The following is a 20,928-nucleotide window of genomic DNA, read 5'->3' as shown; positions in this document are numbered from 1 at the left end:
CGATATTTTAAAATAAGCACTATTGCCGACAGTAAATCCATGCACGTGTACAGGCGCTATACTGTATAATTCGATTCAAAATATTATATATTTGCTATTATTTTACATGAATTTTATAATACGTCCGTATTTGATTCGCAGAACTACAAAAAAATAGTCCAGGATTTAATAAGGTATAGGTATCTACTTTAAATCATAATTATAACCTTGTTCTAAATAATTCTAATTAAAGGATATCCGGAATATCATCAAATGTATTGTTTATAAACGAAAATTATCATTAAAATGTGTTTAGTAATGTATATGGAACATTAAGATTTCAGTTAATATACTTTAATATCTATACAAAAAAGTTAGTATTTAAATACATGTTTGATTTTTCATACTTAAGTACTACTTATATTTAACTATTTTAAATAGGTAGTTCTTCAAAGTGACGTAATATAAATAGTGTCAAATTCCCAATAGAAAAAAGTGTAAATGTTTATTATATGTTAATTTAAAATGATTTTTAGTTTGTGTTTTTTATAACTGCAATTCAATTTTCATTGTACTTGTTAACGTTTTATTAGACCTCGTTTCCATTTTCCGATCGGTTTATCATTTCATTAAGCAGGGCATCCCAGCATTCCGCGATTAAACACCAACCATACGGGCCACGTCCCTGTTATAACTGCTGCGGCAGACTCGCGTCCTCACAGAGGAGACAGAGGTCCAAGCGGCCAACTGACAAGAAGAGGACGATACTCGATCTGTCTGTCAGTCAACCGTCAAACGCCGCCATGGCTGGACGTCATACCCTCGCTCGGGCACTGGCCGTTTTCTTTTTTATAACCGCGATCTGCCAAAACGCTTCTGGCGTGCCCGATAAACACACCGAAGAAAGAATACAGATTAAATCATTAATACCAAAAAATAATAATGAATCTCCAGAAAAATTAACAAGTGACTTTGAAAGAGACGCGGAAAATTTAGGTGAATCACTAATTATAACTAAAATTCAAGAGATTATAAAAAACACAGAAGAAAATAACAATTTCGACGCATTGAAAGCAAGTGCTATTTCTTCCGAATCAAATGATGTCAAATCTAAGTCTAGTCTATCAGAAAGGTTGACCAATTTTCCTTCGTCTGATAAGTTCACTTCGTATTCCGAGAAAGCTTCTTTTGCTGAGCTTTTAGCGAAGTTGGATTCCGGGATTGGTGATAAGTTGTCTGTTCATTCTGGTGTCTTGAGGCAGAAGCAGTCTGGTTTTCCCGCCAAATTTGAGACACCTTCGCGAGTGACTTTGGAAAACGACCATGATAAAGCGATGCTGCTTTTGAAATCTCAGGTGAGGAACAAGTGAATCCTTTTTACGTCATTCTTAAGTAAAAATATAAAAAATATATAACAAGTTTTCAATCCAAATAATTATTTAAAAATCAAAATAATAGGACTGCTTCGAATCTGATTACTAATAGTACATAATATTAAAATCAGAATCCGGTATATTACGGTTTTGTCAATCCTGTTTTCTATATTATATTATACAACTGTCATATATACTAATAATAAAAAATATGTATATATCAGTAATTTCGAAATATTTGCATTTTGGTCAGCGTTTTGATTTCCATGATACCTAAGCACAAAATATAGTTTTATAATCTGCTGTCTTTCTGTTTGTTTCGTTATAACGAAAAAACTACTGCACGGATATTAATGAAACTTTCACAAGAGATAGGCTCTAGATTGCTGGTGACATTTTTGAGATTGATCTCATAATATCTCAAAATTATTAAAGTAGTTGAAGATAAAATTAATACAAAATAATGCACCGCTTGCAACGCTCACGAGTAAGTTGATAATGTGTTCAAATAGCAGCGGTGGAGTGGTGAGGTGAGGTAAAATGGGCAAGTGCCTACGTGTAAGCGTTGTCTATTTCGTGGGCTCACTCGAGCTCTCAGTCGAGTGCGATACTGACGTATGTATCTAAAGGCATCGGCTGCATATTCTTATAAAATGAGCGGCTGGGTAGAGAAGCGCGCGCCTAGACCCAACCGTTGTATATCTCATTGATTAGAAAAAAATCAAATCTAATTTATTTATTTTGTATATCTGACTATTCTTTATTTCCGTATTTCACGTAAATGAAGCTTGAAATGAAATATCGCAACATGTCTTAATATGTCAAAGTCTATTCTCTGTTAATCGAATAATTATCTTTGTTAGAAATTAATACCAGTTGTCGATAATTTGTGAAAATTGCAGATAATGTTTTAATTTAATAAAGATGGCTACACTAAACGGTGTTCGATAAAATGTTATTCATTCAATTTTACACCAATTAACACAATCAGTGACAGATCACTGTAAACTAGGGTGTCCATATATTGTTAAAATTTAATATCCTAAACAGTTTAATGAGAATCAATTGTTTTCATCAAGCATTGTAAGCTATTAAAGCAACTATCAGAAATATTTCCTTATGCATTATTAGCATGAAGGCTCATGCTAATGCATAATGTAGGCACAAACGATAGTAGGATTAATAAAATTACTGCATGCTTAATCACGTGGCACAGCCAATGTGGCCAACTGTCCGTCACAAAAATATGCCAGACAGAGGTCTGATTCGCAGAAAAAACGCTATTCTCAAAATATTAAATGGTCGAGAATTAGCATTTTAAGACAATAAGTCAGAATTTTTTCACAATAAAAGAATTGAAGAAAACTATAACTAAAAATGAATGCAAGTAGAAAATTTCGTCATTACTTAATAATTATTTAATGTTACATTTAAGAGACATAATGCCGAGTCCACACTGGAAACAATTTGCTGGCAACATCATTAAATTTCACGATAATTATCAAAATTTGTTTGACCAAAAAATATTTTAATCGAAATTAAAGGAGGTTGCCAGCAACTTGTTGCCAGTGTGGACACGGCATTAGATACAAAAGACAAGCACGTTGATTTCCAAACAAATCTGGAGCAATATTCTAACTCTTTCATGGTTTTTTTGCGGTATCAAAAACGCTAGATTTAACTCTACCCTACCCAAAGTCGCCGATTTCCAGTTCGATACTCCGGCAATCAATTGCCAACAAAGTTCGACGATATCTATTATTCTGCTCCTAATGATATCCATGGGGAGATAATGATTATGTATCAAGAAGACGATTCCAATAATTCACTATCCGAATGAGACCGTATTTAATATTCTGCTTGTTGTGCCATCCCAAGGCCAACTATATTCAGGCCGTGGCTTCTCTACTTTGTTTACAGCTAATAATTTCTTTTCAATTTCCATTTTATGATGAACATGGTATTCATTTATAAAAACATCATATTATGAGCCTTCACAAAGTGTGGGATATATTAACAAATTTTTATCTTTACGAGAAATGGATATTAACTACTTGCCCAACTTATTAGGTCCACACTCTGGGTCCAAACACACACTGAAAAACAATATGTGAATTTGCCAGACTCGGAATTAAGTTAATGAACGTTGTCCCATTTTCCTCTCATTATAAAATTTGGTACTCTAATTTTCTGGTGTTGTACCATACGTATAAATGAGAACTCTGCCATTCTGGGAAGTGTTGACCTGTGTGTCCCTGATAACTATCTTAGAAATAGAGAGCATCAGTTGTTTATTCTCCCAAGGTGCAGAACCAACCTGCCACCGGTAATGCCAATTGGGAGGGCGATAACTATGTTCAACCAAATTGATTCGGGTGTTGATATATTCCACTTGCGTGAGGGTGAGTTTAGGTGGACGCTATTTTATAAATTCTTAAAATAGGGTCTCCTTAGCAAACTCGGTGTACTTTCTTGAACTTCTATAGAGGTGTAATTGTATTTTCACTGATTTTGTATGTTTATATTATGTTATCTTTTTATCGTTTTTCATGTCATGTTGTCAACGTCTTAAACTTATAATTTTTAATGTCTACAATAGTCTACAAATTGAATTGAATTAAAATCAGATTGAAGGTTAATGTCTCGATGGAGGCGTCTCATTTTGAAAAAGACTTTACTTGCTATCTCAAATCTCGTTTTTATTTCTTGAGACAGCATCAATTTCTCATTGACAGATGTCTCTAAATATTTATATTGACCACGCATTGAATTGATTCGCCATTAATTGGGTAAATCGTGTTTGGTGTCTGCAATTCTGACATTATTTAAATGCATCAAGGACGATTCCAAAAAAACTTAACCCATGGACATCCTACAATAACGGTGTATCGCCCGCACTTTTTTTATTTTTTTACGAATTCCGACAACAACAAAAGACGATCGATTTTTTTCCATCGTGTCGACCTCCTGATGCCAGCACGAGGCACTATGACAAATTGATACCTCAATTCTAGCACTCGCCTCCGCGTCCTCTTTCGCTCACCTGAATTTATTACTGTCTTACCTGTTCAGTAGCGTGTCTTGTAAAACTCTCAGTGGGATAAAAAAAATGCTTTCCTCATTTAGCATAATATAACGCGGTGTGAAGAGGTGCATGCTGGGCATAACGCGAAAGGACAAAAAGAGGAATGAGTCGATAAGGAGACAGATAAGAGTTTGCGATGTAATAGAGTACGCAAAAAACCTCAAATGGAAATGGGCTGGACACATAGCTCGGAGAAGGGACAATCGTTGGACAAATTTAGTCATCCAGTGGTATCCAAGAGGTACAAAACGCCCGCAAGGTAGACCTATAGGCCGCTGGATCGATGAGATGATAAAGTTCTGCGGAAGTACAGGACCGAGAGAAATGGAATCAGCTTGGAGAGGCCTTCATCCAGCAGTGGATAGATTCAGGCTGATGATGATCCCATAAAATTTACAGAATTTTTAATAATTCATTGTTAACCACTCCCTTGCTTTCTCGTACAAACTAATCCTGTTAATCCATTAGGATTTTAGAACAAGTCTGTATTATGTAATGCATCATTATGTTTCTCCATTTATTTCTTTAATAGCCAAAATTAGATTTCAATTTCAATTTTAATTTTAATTTATTTCAATTTTAATTTATTTTACATATTGTGGACATTACAAATTATATGTTTAAGACGTTCACAACATGACATTTAGAAACAAATAAATATTATTAAAAAAGTATTATGTAATATTGTAATTATGCAATATTAAGTTATTCTATAGTATAAATGTGTAAATACAAAAAATATGAAGTATATAGGTACAAGGAAGTACACCGGATGAGTTGAGCAGACCCTATTTTAAGAATTTATAAAATAACGTCCGCCTATACTCATTCTCACGTAGATGGAATATATCAACATCCGAAGCAATTTGGTTGAACAGAGTTATTGCTCTACCAATTGGCATCACCAATGGCAGGTTAGTTCTGCTCCTCGGGAGAACAAACAACTGATGCTCCCGATTTCTAAGATAGTTATCAGGGACACACAAGTCAATATTACCAAGAATGGCAGAGTTCTCATTCACACCACGTATTAGTCGAAAAAAATACGTGGCCAAATATTGATATCTTCTAGCACTTAAACTACAGTATGTTAGCATACCTAAGAGAAAGTCAGTTGGATAAAGCCACGGATAGTATCCATATAACCTCAAATAAAGGAGTCTCAAAAATTTCTTTTGAACTCGCTCCACCATAAGGTCATATTTCAACTGATGCGGGGCCCAAACAATCGACCCACTCTCAAGCCGGCTTCTCACTAAGGAATTATAAAGAATTTTTAATACAGTAACATCCGAAAAGACCCGGGAAGTACGCAAGACGAAGCCCAACATTTGTAGCGCCTTTTTACAAATGATAGCTATATGACCACTAAATGACAGCTTACTGTCAAACGTAATGCCAAGATCCCTTACAGATGGTATTCGCGAAAGAACTCTGCCATTCATCGAATATTGGAAAAATAATACTCGCGAGGCTCTGGTAAATGATAAAATATTGCATTTTTCAATATTGAAGTCCAGTTTGTTACGCCTGCCCCAATCTAATATATTGTCTATATCAAGTTGGAGTTGACGACAATCGTCCAAGGTGACAACTTCCATGAAGAGTTTCAGGTCATCAGCGAACAACAAAAACATAGCATTTTTAATGACCATTGCTATGTCATTTATAAAAATCGTAAACAGCAATGGCCCCAAGTTTGAGCCTTGAGGGACACCAGAAAATGTATTGAACATCTGTGACTGATAACCGCCATACGATACGTATTGTTGACGATTCCTAAAATAGCTCCCGAATAACTTCAGAAAACGATCGGACAATCCAATTAGTTGGAGTTTTTCCAACAGGATGTCGTGATCGACTCTGTCAAACGCTTTTGAGAAGTCATTGTAGGAACAGTCAACCTGATGGCCTCTATCTAGTGCTGACGACACATAATCTACAAATACCATCAGGTTAGTTTCCGTTGATCGGCCAACTCTACATCCATGCTGCTCATTCATTATAAATGACTCAATTTTTGGATAAATCATGTTATGCATGATCATCTCAAGAACTTTTGCGGGTGCCGAGAGAACAGCCACCGGCCTGTAGTTCTCCACTGATGACTCAGCACCACTCTTATGGATTGGAGTAACCTTTGACATCTTCCACAATTCGGGAAAGATACCCGTCTCCATCACAAGATTAAATATATATGAAAGCGGGCCTTTGACAAAATCAATACACCCCTTTAAAAAAAATGTTGGGAGATTATCCGGCCCTAAAGATCGTGTGTTCTTTAGCTTTTTAATGAACCTAAACACAATAGCAACATCAATCGGAAGGATATCAATAGATTGGGCACCGCGTGATGGTTTTCTTGACGTTGAGGCAACATCCAGATTCGGACTACTACTTGCGTAGACAGACCTAAAGTGACCGGCAAATGCCTCTGCCACTCCAGATCCGGTCACCTCTTCGCCTTTCCAACTCATTGAAATGGCAAACCCACCATCCCTTCTTAAAGATTTAACATAGTCCCAAAACGATTTAGAATTTTCGCGGATGCAATTTTCTACCGTTTCTATATGCGCTCGATAGGCCAGTCGAACAGCTTGCCGCACTCTTGAGCGATAAAGACTAAATATTTCATAGTCTTGCTGAATATGCTTAGTCTTCCAAGTTCTATGGTAATAATGTTTGACCCTAATGTCCCCGATAATTTCCCGAGAAAACCACCTCGGGTATCGCCTTCCACCACGACATGGCGACTTCCTTGTAAAACACTGGTCAAAAATATTATAAATAATGTTGTAAAAGTGCTGTACCGCGTCATTTACGTCACAAATTTCATACAACTCACTCCAATCTACCTCACCCATAAATGAGTAAAGTAAATCGAAGTTTCCCCCTTCAAACTTCCACCCCCTCTACAGATTTATTCTGTGTGAGGGAATGTTAGTCCTCTGAATGAGAGTTGGACGAAAATCGTGTAAAAAAGATAAAGTAGGGTGATACGCATCTTCTCGTACGATCGGTGATATGCATCGCGAAATCGATATTTTAACGTTGCTAAAAATCCTGTCTAGAAACCCATTAGCAGAGTTAGGAACATCATTGTACTGGGAAAATCCAAAAACAGCACACAGAAATTCGAGTTCGCTCTTGACCCTTTCACTGCTGCGCGCTGAATTCAGGTTAAAATCTCCCATTACAATAATCCTTCTATCCCTAATTAAGATGTCGCTAGACAACATTTTCCCAACAAATAGTTTAAACATCTCCAATTCACTCGCTGGAGGAAAATACACGACACAAACATACGTGGTCACTCCGTTACAGGTTAGTTTTACCCAAAGGTCCTCATTAAGAGTCTTCAAAACATGAAAACGTTCGGCCCGTAACCCTTCCATATTTCTAACTGCCAAAAGACAGCCTCCACCCTGCCGGTGGCCTGTTCCGGAGTCTCGATCCCTTCTGAAGACCGTATACTCACTATATAATAAATATATTCATGACTGAAAACACTGTTATTGAGCCACGTTTCTGTTAATGCTATGACATCATAATCATCAACCAAAACGCCACTCGAAAACTCCACAGTTTTAGTTCTCAAGCCACGGACATTTTGGTAGTAGAAAAACAGCTCATTAGAGCGGTTACTATTCCGAAGTCAGCTACTTGGTAACCTCGGGGTTTCCACATTTGCCACCCATTCCTTTATAAATGAGTGACGTGGCCAATTTTCAGCCTTCAGAACAGTATCAGTAACGTCAGAAGGGATACCCACCTTGAATGATGCGTAGTCCCCTCTTGATTTAATCCGTACTACTGTAAATTCAGCGGTACATAACTTTTTTAAATATGTCAGGAGATCATTGCTAGTAGTGTCTCGGTGAAACGGGTGAAAATGATAGTGTTTCATCACTGGCTTAACCCGTCCTTCGAGACTTCCACGTACGGCGACTCGGCGTTTCCGTGAAATGGTAGCCCATCCGTCGTCTGTTTTTGTTTTTGCTGCTGAGGTCTTATCTGAGGCCTTATCACACGGTTTTTTTATTAGAGGTTGTGAAGATGTTTCTACATTATTTGGCACGGTACTGGACCCTGGTTTAATATATGATCCTTCACATAGTATTTTTGTTTTAATTTTCGATTGCGACCGTGTCGTCCTTGCATAGGTTGGTGGCGGTGTTGTTCGCGGTGCCGGCACAGGAGGCGAGAGCGAGAAGCAAACAGTGTCTTTCGCTAGTGCACGCGCTGCCGGTGTAGGCGATGTCGCTGGCAATATGGTGCGTCAACTACAATTATTGCACTGGGCTTAATTACACTGGGCTTAATTGCAGTTTTTATTGACACTGATTTATTTTTATTATAAATTTGGTGATCGGTTAGAATTTTTTCGATTGATTCTACCTTTTTTAACAAAATGGCAATCATTTCTGACTGCTTTCTTATAATACACAACAAATCCACATTTTCCACGGTATTGACGATGTTTTTAGACATTGTAATGCAGTTTTATAAGTGAATTATTGAATTATTGTATTTAAACTTAGAGCGCAGACTTGCACGTCTTGTCCCTAGTTATTCTAAGTATCGTCTTATGTAGTGTTCTTGTGTTGTTTAGTATTTCGTGAGGTTTTTGGAAAACAATTTATCTTGTTTACACAGAGCTCCGAAAGCCATTCGCTCCTTTTCTAGTACATATTGGGCAGTCGTTAATAGCATGCCACACTGTTTGAGACGTGTAGCCGTCACATAGACAGCTGTCCCCCCTCCCCAGATTTAATCTGTTTAGATATGTTTTCAGTATTCCGTGGCCGGTTAGTATATGTGTAAGTTTGTATGTTATGCTCCTGGCAAGAGTGGTGTCGGAGATTAAGTGTGGATGAAATGTTTGAACCTGTGGCGAATGTTATATATCTGCTGTTCGTTGTTCCATAAGTATAATAAATTGTATCGTCGTTAAGTTTACATAATTTAGGTTGAATTATGTACGTGTATGTTGAAGGTCATTTGTATGTTGTGACTTGGCTTACATGTAGCGTATTTTTCAGTATCCTCGTTTCCGGCTATTCCTGTATGTGTATGGCTTCTCATCCAGAATAATTTAATGTCAAATTAGTGTGTATTAGTGTAACTTAATTACCAAAAATCTTCTAAATTATTCACCTTTGAACGTTAAACGGCACGTGGCCCTTTAACAATCTGTAGTTTAAGCGTTGGATTATAAAGCCGTGGGTCCCAGGTTCGAATCCTGGGTCTGGCAAGTACGCATATTGTTTTTCAATTTGTGTGTGTCAGGGTATGGACCTAATAGGTTGAGCAAGTGGCTGACATCCATTTCTCGTAAAAAACAAAAATCTGTCAATGTAAACCTCTACTTTGTGGAGGCCCATATGATCCTATTAGAATCGGACATGGTCGAAAGAAAAAGAAGAAGAAGTTTCATTAAAATCATTTATCGCTTCCCTGTCTACGTTGTCTATTTGTGAGTCGAAACTGTAAGTGTCAGTGGCAAGGGGTGGAGGTAGGCTGTTAAGATTCTATATAAATAGTGCACACTAAACTTTGTCAGTCATACTTTATTTACTTTCATTGAACTAATACAATTTCCAAATGGTGCTGGTTAGTTTTTAAAATTCAATTATTAAGCCCTGCCTAAACCATTTGTTTTCGTTGTTTATATATAATTATTACAGATGGTGTTGGTTAGTTTTTTTTAAATTCATTATGCTTTTCCTTTGCCAAACCATAGTCAATAAAATATTCTTCTGTCTTGGATTAGGCAGGATTTCATTGAATTTTAAAAACAAACAAAAAGTATCAATACATTGTAGTCTTAGTTCAATGAAAACAAAAACGTTTGACTGACAAAGTTTAGTGTTCACTTTTTATGTTGGATCTTAACAGCCTGTCTCCACCCTTTGCCACTGACACTTACAGTTTCAATATTCTATCGAATGAAAGTATCAATATTGGTATTGTATCGAAAAAACTACTGTTTTTTATTATTATACTAAATGCAGTATTTTATTGAAGAACAGCAATAATTGTGATATACCTAATACTAAATTTATATAGTATCTCAGAGCGGAATGCAGAAACATTTGTCATAACTAAAATTTCCTTAGCAGAAAACACTATGCAGAAACATTGTCCTTAGTTAAGATCATTTCTATTGAAAATAATAACATATTTAAAAATTCTCTTTCCTATAGTTTAGGTAAATTATTTTATAATTGTTAAACGATGACAAAAAAATGACAACTGCATTTTATAAATGCAATAACTATAAATACATAATAATATTTAATTATAATACTCTTATGTTTCCGTTATAAGTCATTATACGTGATTCCACAGGCACCGCAAGATATTTTTTTAACATGGTAACACTAGCGTCAAGTGTCATTCTTCACCTGGCATTTTGTATTTCTGCGGGTTGGCGTATAAAAGTAAAATAATATTCTGCAAGTACATGCCAAACGAATTAACACTATCAATATCCATATTGGGATACATTGTTAAATGAGTTTGAGTGTATGGACTGTTATTGCGATTCTGCAAAAAGTAAATTATTTGATATAATTGAATGTTATTATAGATTCATGAAGCCGATCGTTATACTTTTTACCTTATCCACCGAACGCCACTGTTAGACCTAATTGTATTTTCATCGGTGTCTCAATTTGCAAACCGTTAAATCAATTTGTTACACACAGGGCTGTCAAAAATTCTCATTGTTAATTAAATTTTCATCGATAATTAACAAAATCAAACGTGATCAAAAGAAAGTCTTTAGAACGGTGGTTGTTAAATGTTTTCATGGCACGGTACCTTAAAAATGCATGTTCTGAGTAGCCAATTGAAAATTTTCCTTCAGAATTACGTTTGACAATTTTTGTCAGCTTTCTAAAACGCGTTGATAGGTGATTGACCGTTTATCAGTTAATTCATATCCGAATTCAACTCCTTGTGCGAAAAAAAATGAGTATGATTTTTGTTATCACTCGAAAAAACAGTCATTGATGCATATGAATCTCTCATTATGATCTTACATTGAATTAAGATTGTGGCATTCTAAGGTGCTGCGGCACACACTTTGAATACGACTGATATAGTCCTAAATTATGCACGTTTACTCATTTTGTACTAATGTTTAAATTGACTTAAAAATACTGAAACGGAATAGTATGGAACTGAATTCGATTATAATTTCAATTCAAATTTCATCACGTAGGTAGATACCTCTCCTATTAATTTGGTATATTCCAGTTGGGCATGTTATGTAAGAAGAATTGGGTTCTTGTCGGTTTAAGTTTAAGGGATGCCAGCGGCAAACAAATTTTGAAAACAGCTGATATGCTGGATTATTTGTTAGGTTAGGTTAGGTTATCATTCTTGAATTCATGAACTTTGCCAAAATCGACAATGAAAATTGGCGTGGTTCCCGCCCTGCTTCCCATAAACCGACTTGTACGAAGAATTGTTTTAATTTATTTCTTATTAACCTTATTTTAATTTAGCTCTATAATGTTGGTATATTCACAGGTAAAAACCAGATTAAGATTATCTAGGTCTTTGACGTATAGGTACACATTATGAGGCAATACTTTTAAAATAAAATATATATTTTTCTTAACTATTTCTTTTATTCAACAAATAATTCACAAAATTTAAAATGTACCATACTAATTATTGAACATACATAATTCTGAAAACATAGCCAATAGAGAAAATCCTTTTCGAAAAAAGTAAGACACCCGGCAGGAATCGAACCTGCGTCCGAACCCTCTGCATTACCACTATGCTACGACTGCCTTAATTGCGACAAATTTTAACTATTGGCCTTTTTAATACCTGCTCATAAGTTCTCTCCAAATTGAGTAAATTATTCTTCTTATTCTAAATTAAAGTATTTATTACTTTAATTACTAACCGACGTCACGGATCACTCCGATATTTTCTGTGGTAACTTACTTGAACTTGCTAATAATTTTAATTAACTATATTTTTCTCTATTTATTTTAACACTTGTTGGGCATTTGGAAATGAATTATAGGAAGTAAGCATACATTGCCAGTACTGTAACCGAAAAATTTCCTTTCCTCTAAACCTAGTTGCAAATATTGTCTTATTCTCTTCCCTCTCTCTACTTACCACCTCTAAGCAGTGCACTAGGCAGGGAATGGGACAACTGGACGCCAGGACAATTGGACGCCGCACTGTCGTATACACGTAAACAGAACGCAGGCGAGGAATTTTAATCAGTTCCTATCTACTACTTAGTAGTAATTCATTTCACTCTTAACATAGTGTTTTTTTATTGCGGATTGAGAATTACCATGCCTAAGGCTCTATATAAAAATAAAAAAAATCTTTTTTCGTTGGAACTTAAACATATGCACGATTAAATCATTATTCACGTGTGCATATTTAAATTCTCACCAACTATTAAATTATAATATAATAATTTAAATACAAATAATATTAAATATTTTTTTTAAAAGTACCTATAAGTACCTAACGTCTATTTATTTTCGAATTGCGTGGCGTCCAGTTGTCCCGGCGACAAATCGTCCTAGACCCCCTAGGCATGAATCCCTCATCTCGGGCTATCACCGTAGGTAGATACTATAATTCTTGTCCTTGACATTCTGTCGATTTAGCAAATAAAATAGGTTAGTACCTATTAGAAAACATCGACAGATGATTACATAAAATGTAATCTGTCTGTAATGGTAATGACATCGCATTACCGATGCACAATTGTTGTTAAATTATGTTAATAATATCATACTTCCGCAGGTAGGTACTCTATTGAATCAGCAAGGTCTATCTACTAACCTATTAAAGTGAGACTTCACCTACCAGAGGCACCCAGCGGAAAATACGAAGCTTGCAATTTGAGACATTGTTTTGATAATTTACATTTGCCTTTGGTATGTGGAGTATTCGCCTTAATTTATTGGCATGCACCTGGGTATGTAAATTAGATAACCGGACAAAACAGAACATGACAAAACAGAAAATGACAAAACAGAACAGTGACAAAACAGAACAGCCAGGGGAAAAATGAAACATTAATTTTTGTGGAATCTATTTAGGTTATATTAGGTTAGGTTAGGTCATTATTTCGTTGTACCTAGTCACCCGATCATTTGAATATATTATATTGATTAAGACGAGATATCCTAAGCTTACCGGCAAAGTCCCATTTATTTAAGGCTTTCTAGCGATTATGAATGCAGAAATTAGGTATATAATTTGATTTATTATGGCGTATTGAAAATCTGTGCTGTTAAAAAACTATCAACATAATAGAGATAGGACAATTTCAATATTAAATTTATATTTTTCCTGAAAGGTCATAGTTATATTTATCGTTGTTCTGTTTTGTCATGGAACCGTCTCTCCAGGTATCCCTGCATTCTACTATTACTATAGTAAGAAGCGGCCCGTAGCATTCACTTGGTCAAACCATCGTGTAAACCTAGGGGCGGCAGGTTATATGAAAGTATGGTGAAGCAGGCTGGTATGGAGAAAAAGTATGGTGAGGCGGGCTGGTAATCAAGTTGCGGCAAATTTCCACGTTATCATTATAATATTATGTGGGTACGTCATGACGAACAAAGTAAATCCTCTGTGATGCCCTGAATTTTATTTATCGCTTCGCTATTTCTCGTAAGTTGTCGGCTATTCTTGGCCTGCTTCATTCAGTTGTATGAGAAAGCCGATTCCTTGCCACTCTTTTTATTTAATACCTCTATGGTGTAAACTGTAAGCAATCTACCCCTTCGCGTCACCCTTTTGACGTCCTATAACGATGAGCCTTTCCAAATCGTTATTTTCGATAAATTATAGTAGAACCACATGAGGAATAAAAATAAAACAAAGTGAAATTGAAACGGAAAAAGAAAGCTGGCGACATTAAAATGAAATGGAAACCATTAAATACCCTGGGGGGAAAAGACTATTGGTCTTAAATCGGAGTGTATTTTTTTATTCGCCGGTGAAATAAAAAAAATAATAAGAAATACTAAAAAAAGATCAGGAATTCGGGCCGGATATTTCTCGAGAATTCTCGAGACCCAAAACATTCTTAAATTCGAGAATACTTGAATTTCGAGAAACGAAGGATGTCGAGAAATAACAAGCACTAGTCACAGCATTCAAATTACCAATTAGGTATACATTCACAACAGAAGAGGGGGCAAGGATCATAGAAATAGTATGTACCTACGTAGCAGTAATATTAACATAAAAACGGCGCGAATAGAGGGGTGAGTACGTTTACATCTTACATTATTAATGAATACGTGTATTTATTAAGGCGCTAAGTACCAAAAACATAAAAACTGACATTTTTATAGAAAAATGTTCTACATACCAACGCCAATAACTTCAACTATAGTCTAAGTGCCTCAAGCAAGTCAAAAAAATACAGCAAAATAATTAAACCTGTCGATGTTGTAAGTCCGTTGGCGTGTTTTATTTATAATGGTGTAAGTAGCACTGCAGTGGTCAACGGCATTCAATATAAAATAACTGACGATGGTGTGTTGACACTTGCGACTTCTTATTACCTAAAATTATAGAAGCTGCCGTGATTAATTCACACTGTAAAACTACATTTTTCAAAATGTCTGCATCATGAAATTTTACTGCAATGACTCGGTATTTTGTAACTACAGGCAATACTACTTTTTGGTACTTAGAGCCTTATTTAATACACGTATTCAATTTTGTTTCGATAACAAAACCAAATATTCAACTAATCTTCTTTTCCAGATCGAAAACTTGGTGGACCCTCACAAAGCCATCCCGGTGAACCACGGCGACGATGAACCTGGAAAGCCAGGAACCGGAAGTCGTCCGGTTTCTGGAGTTTCTGGCGGAACTGGAGGGACTGGAGGGACCGGAGGAGATAGGAACAGCTTCCTGGAGTGGCTTTGGAGTATCGCTGGTATCACAACAACTACACCGTCACCAGTTTTACATCCACCCTCGCATTGCGAGAATTGCAGTAAGTACCTACATAATTACTATTGTTCTTCCCCAAATCCAGGCGGGGCATTTGGGTCGGTAAGTACATCACTATCTGGAAATCAGAGATCATTAAATTTGAAAGAGTGTCCAAAACTATTAGTTATTATCTACTGTTTGATTCCCTATTAAGGAAGGAATTGATTAAGGGATGAGGGATGGAAGACCAATACACACATCATTAATTGTAACAATTGAATCAACAAAACGTTTCACTTAGCTGTGACTAAAAAAATATAAAAATAAATATATAGGGTCGTAATAGCTATAAACTATTATAAAATGTCGATCGAGCCATACTACCTGTCTATAGGTAGGTACATATTATTTAGAAAATGGTCTTATCATTTTGATGACTTCACTGAATATTAATTTAGTATTTAAATAACGTTTTAAATAGGTACGCAAGACATTGACATGGCAGTGATAAAATTAGGATTAGGTATAGGGAATGGGACAATTGGGCGTCAGGACAATTGGGCGCCGTACTGTCTTATACAGAAAGTAGACAAAGAATTTCAATCAGTTTCTATCTACTAGGTATCTACTTGGTAGTTTTAATTCATTTTTCTCTTAACATAATATTTTTTATTGCGGATTGAGAATTACTCTCTTTTCGTTGGAACTTAAACATAATATGCACAATTAAATCATTATTTACGTGTTAAATCTCTATATATATAAAAATCTCGTGTCACGATGTTTGTGGTCGAACTCCTCCGAAACCGCTAGACCAATTTTTATGAATTTTTTTATGTATAATTGTTAGGTATGAGAATAGGTCAACAAGTATATTTCATACCGCTAGGTGATTCGGGTATCTCTATCCAGAAAAAAATTTCTTTTATTTTTTTGACAATTTTTTTTTTTGTATTTTTTTTTTATTTGGCATCAAAAAATACCTATAACCCAAAATTTTCACCCTCCTACTTCCACCCTCCCATTTTTTAATCGCGATTTTAGTATTTTTGTATGAACAAATGAACCGTCGTTCGTATTTCAAACAGAACGAAATTATTTATGTTGTTGAATGACAGATGGCGCTATGTCCGAGAAGAATTCACGAGAAGCGTCGCGTTATTTTGACATTTCATGTACAAAGCGTTTTCCTAAACATTTCACCAACGACACGATCACAAATGTCGACGGATATCCAATATATCGTCGAAGAAATACTGATAATGGCGGACAATCATTTACGCTAAATATCAACAACGCAGACATTGACATTGACAATCGTTGGGTGGTACCATATTCGCCTCTGCTGAGCAAAACATTCAATGCTCATATTAATGTTGAGTTCTGCAGTTCGGTGAAGAGCATCAAATACATTTGCAAGTATGTGAATAAAGGCAGCGATATGGCTGTATTTCAAATTCAAAATACCGATGTGAGTGCTCCTCGATTGAATGACAACGACGAAATAATGCGCTACCAAATTGGCCGGTACATCAGCTCCAATGAAGCTGTCTGGCGTATCTTTGGTTTCCCAATTCATGAACGGGACCCAGCAGTTATACATTTAGCCGTCCATCTTGAAAACGGCCAGCGCGTATTTTTCACCAACGAGACAGCATTTGAGCGTGCCATAAATCCACCAAAAACTACTCACCGAATTTTTCGAATTGTGTAATCGTGCGGATACTTTCGGTGCCTTTGCACGAACATTACTCTATTCCGAAGTACCTCGCTATTTCACATGGAATCAAACAAAAAATGGATGCCCCGCAAGCAAGGCACACCAATTGTTGTGTGCCCCGGCCTATTCAAATCAAACACTTTGGGCCGAGTATATACAGTCAATCCAAGGCAGATTGAGTGTTTCTATCTGCGACTGTTGTTGGTTAATGTCACCGGCTCATTATCATTCCAAGATATACGCAAAGTGAATGGGCAACAGTATCCAACATATAAAGATGCATGCCTTGCACTCGGCTTGCTCGAAGACGACAATCACTGGGACGATATGCTTGCTGAAGCAGCATTGGGCTGTACAGCAACACAAATTCGTCTACTATCCGCTATAGTGTTGACTACATGTTTCCCGGGACGAGCAGACACGTTGTGGGATAAGCACAAAGATTCAATGACTGACGATATATTGCATCGAATTCGTACGCGGTGCAACGATCTAACGATTCCATTCAGTGACGCTATGTACAATGAAGCATTGATTACTATCGAGGATCTTTGCGTTGTCATTGCCAATTTACCACTCAGTCATTTCGGTATGAGTTCGCCAAATCGAAGTACTTCTGATTTAATGGACACCGAAATGAATCGTGAACTGCAGTACGATACTGCAGAAATGGCAGCGATTGTTACTCGCAATGTCCCACTACTGACTCATGAACAAAAAATCATTTACGACCGCATTATGCTGGCAGTTTTGGCGGGACAAGGTGGATTCTTTTTTTTTGATGCACCAGGTGGAACTGGCAAAACATTTCTCATTTCGCTAATTCTCGCCAAAATACGATCAAATAATGGCATTGCATTGGCTGTTGCATCATCTGGCATTGCAGCAACTTTATTGGATGGAGGCAGAACAGCTCATTCAGCATTTAAGCTGCCACTGAATATTCATAATAACCCAGACGCAATGTGCAACATAAAAAAACAATCGTCCATGGCCACAGTGCTGAAACAATGCAAAATTATCATCTGGGATGAATGCACTATGGCACACAAACATTCTCTTGAGGCGTTGAACAGAACACTCAAAGATATAAGAAACAACGACAAACTATTCGGCGGCACTCTGTTACTCCTTTCAGGTGATTTCAGATAAACACTTCCCATCATTCCACGTTCAACGTACGCTGATGAGATCAACGCTTTGAAATCATCGCCACTGTGGCGTAATGTTGAAAAAGTCCAGCTAAAAATAAGCATGCGCGTGCAAATGCTACAAGATTCATCTGCTGACACATTCTCGAACCAATTGTTAGATATCGGCGATGGAAAAGTTGCTGTCTATGAAAATACTGGATGCATAAAATTGCCCACTAATTTCTGCAGAATCGTTGATTCGCAAAATGCTCTCATTGACCGCATATTTCCCGATGTACGCACACAATACATAAATCATGCGTGGCTAGCAGAAAGACCTATGTTGGCAGCAAAAAATGTGGACGTTGACGATTTAAACTTCAAGATACAGCAGTCGTTGCCAGGCGATTTGGTATCATACAAATCGATCGATACAGTTTGCGATGTCAACGAAGCTGTAAATTATCCAACAGAGTTTTTGAACTCACTGGATTTACCAGGCATGTCAACACACCTTCTACGACTGAAAGTTGGATCTCCGGTTATTTTACTTCGGAATTTGAACCCACCACGGCTGTGCAATGGCACGCGATTGGTCATTAAAAAATTGATGAAAAACATTATCGAAGCCACCATTTTGAATAGCAAATTCCGAGCCGAAAATGTTTTGCTGCCACGAATTCCAATGATTCTTACAGACGTGCCAATTGAATTCAAACGCGTTCAATTTCCTATTAGATTGGCATTCACAATGACAATCAATAAGTCGCAAGGCCAAACGATGTCTGTTTGCGGCTTAGATCTGGGCACACCATGTTTTTCACACGGACAATTGTACGTGGCATGTTCTCGCGTGGGCAAACCATCGAGCTTATTCGTGTTGGCTAAAGACGGACTGATAAAAAATATTGTACACTCAATTGCTCTTCATTTTCTTTATTTCATTTTCCTACTTTAGGATAAAAAAATTATAATTTTTTTTCACTTTACATTTAACTTTTAAGAGATCAAACAATGAATATGTTATCGGCGGTCATCGTCTACAGTGCTCCATTCCTCTTTCTGTCATAGATCTCATCCCAACACACTTACAATACATTCGTTATTTTTATTTAACAACCAAAATATTTACTAGAAATAATTTAGATGGCAGAACAACGTTTGCCGGGTCAGCTAGTAATAATATAGTAATTTAAATATAAATAATAATATGTCATATATATTTTAAAAGTACTTATCTATAATTCACAAACGTCTACGTATTTTCTAATTTCATTCGATTGCGTAGCGCCCAGTTGTCCCGCTGCCAAATCATCCAAGATCCTTAGGTACATGCTTTATGGAGTGACTTTAGGTAACCTTTTTCTGTTATTCTACTTGAGGCAAGTTCTTAGATTATAAATAGGTACCACCATATAATTCCTAATGATTTAGTTTTTGTTGTACATCTTTGAATGGGCTTTCCATCTAGTTACATGATGAAGTGATATTATCTCGATTTAATAATATTTATTTGTGCTTGTATTCTACAGTTTGCGGTCAAACAAACAAGAAGAACCGAATAGTGGGAGGCCAGGAAACAGAAGTAAACGAATACCCTTGGATGGCACTTCTGATGTACAACGGACAGTTCTACTGCGGAGGAACTCTTATCAATGACCGTTATGTGTTGACGGCTGCCCACTGCGTTAGCGGGTAAGAAACAGTTTCTTATCATCATCATCATCAAGTATCATCACTTGGTTATCACACTGTTACTGTATCTCAGTATCTTACATAATTATATCACCAAGGCCACTGCAAGCATAAAGCATAATGCATGTATAATCAATAGATTAGGACCGGTTTCGTCCGCCTCAGAGGGACATTTTCAACTGAAAATGTCCCTCTGAGGCGGACGAAACAGGTCCTAATCTATTGATTAAAAGTGGAATAAGTACTACAAAAAAATGTGTTTTATTAAATTAAAACAACAATACAATGCAGTTCCACCATGAATTGACAGTTAACAAAATAAAAGAAATTAATGCATGTATCGTAAATTACCAATCATTAAGGACGCGCGCTTCAATAGTTTTGTTCTATCTCCAATTATTTATCCATCTCGCTAACAACGGACTTGTTTGTACGTTTGCCCTTCTACGACTCCCTCGATATCCATTTCCATCAATATAATATTTCAAATGCGTTCTGTCTAAATCAGAGGGTTGGAGCGGTTGGAGCAGACTCTTTTTTAGGTTGCTCCGCTCCGGGTAAAAAGTTTTAATAGGTATTATATTATGTACTTGCAACATAATATAATACCAATACTATATACATAATATAGTACAAATGGAGAGCAGGTGCCCATAGACGGAAGCATGCACGATGAAATTTCTCGAAGAACAAAGCTGGGGTGGAGTGCTTTCGGACGTCTGAATAGTATCTTCAAGAGTGACCTACCATTATGTCTTAAGCGTAGGGTGTTCAACCAATGTGTGCTACCCGTGCTCACGTAGGGCTGCGAGACGTGGACCTTCAACACGAGAGATGTCCAAAGGCTAAGAGTCGCACAGCGAGGCATGGAGAGGTGTATGTTGGGCATCACGCGAAAGGACCGTAAGAGAAACGAAAGGGTTAGGAAGCAGACAGACGTACGCGATGTAATAGACGTAGCCAAACAGAAAATGGAGATGGGCGGGGCAC

At 36.7% G+C, this 20,928-nt stretch overlaps 1 protein-coding gene across 1 annotated transcript in view; it reads left to right on the top strand.

Annotated features, from left to right (window-relative positions):
• The first annotated feature begins 782 nt into the window (after positions 1–782).
• LOC147073096 (serine protease filzig-like) overlaps positions 783–20,928 on the top strand; it is a 30,775-nt gene continuing 10,629 nt past the window's right edge. Inside the window, exons 1-3 of the mRNA XM_085945598.1 lie at positions 783–1,334; positions 15,217–15,451; positions 19,776–19,938. Of these exons, the coding sequence (XP_085801724.1) occupies positions 783–1,334; positions 15,217–15,451; positions 19,776–19,938 (950 nt within the window). The remainder of the gene's footprint in view (positions 1,335–15,216; positions 15,452–19,775; positions 19,939–20,928) is intronic.

The sequence above is a fragment of the Rhyacophila brunnea genome, unplaced genomic scaffold, assembly GCF_057557595.1.
Source record: "Rhyacophila brunnea isolate RB1 unplaced genomic scaffold, BYU_Rbru_1.0 scaffold_18, whole genome shotgun sequence".
NCBI classification, from domain to species: domain Eukaryota; kingdom Metazoa; phylum Arthropoda; class Insecta; order Trichoptera; family Rhyacophilidae; genus Rhyacophila; species Rhyacophila brunnea.
Note: the sequence above shows the minus strand (reverse complement) of the source record. Positions and strands in the feature narration are given on the sequence as shown.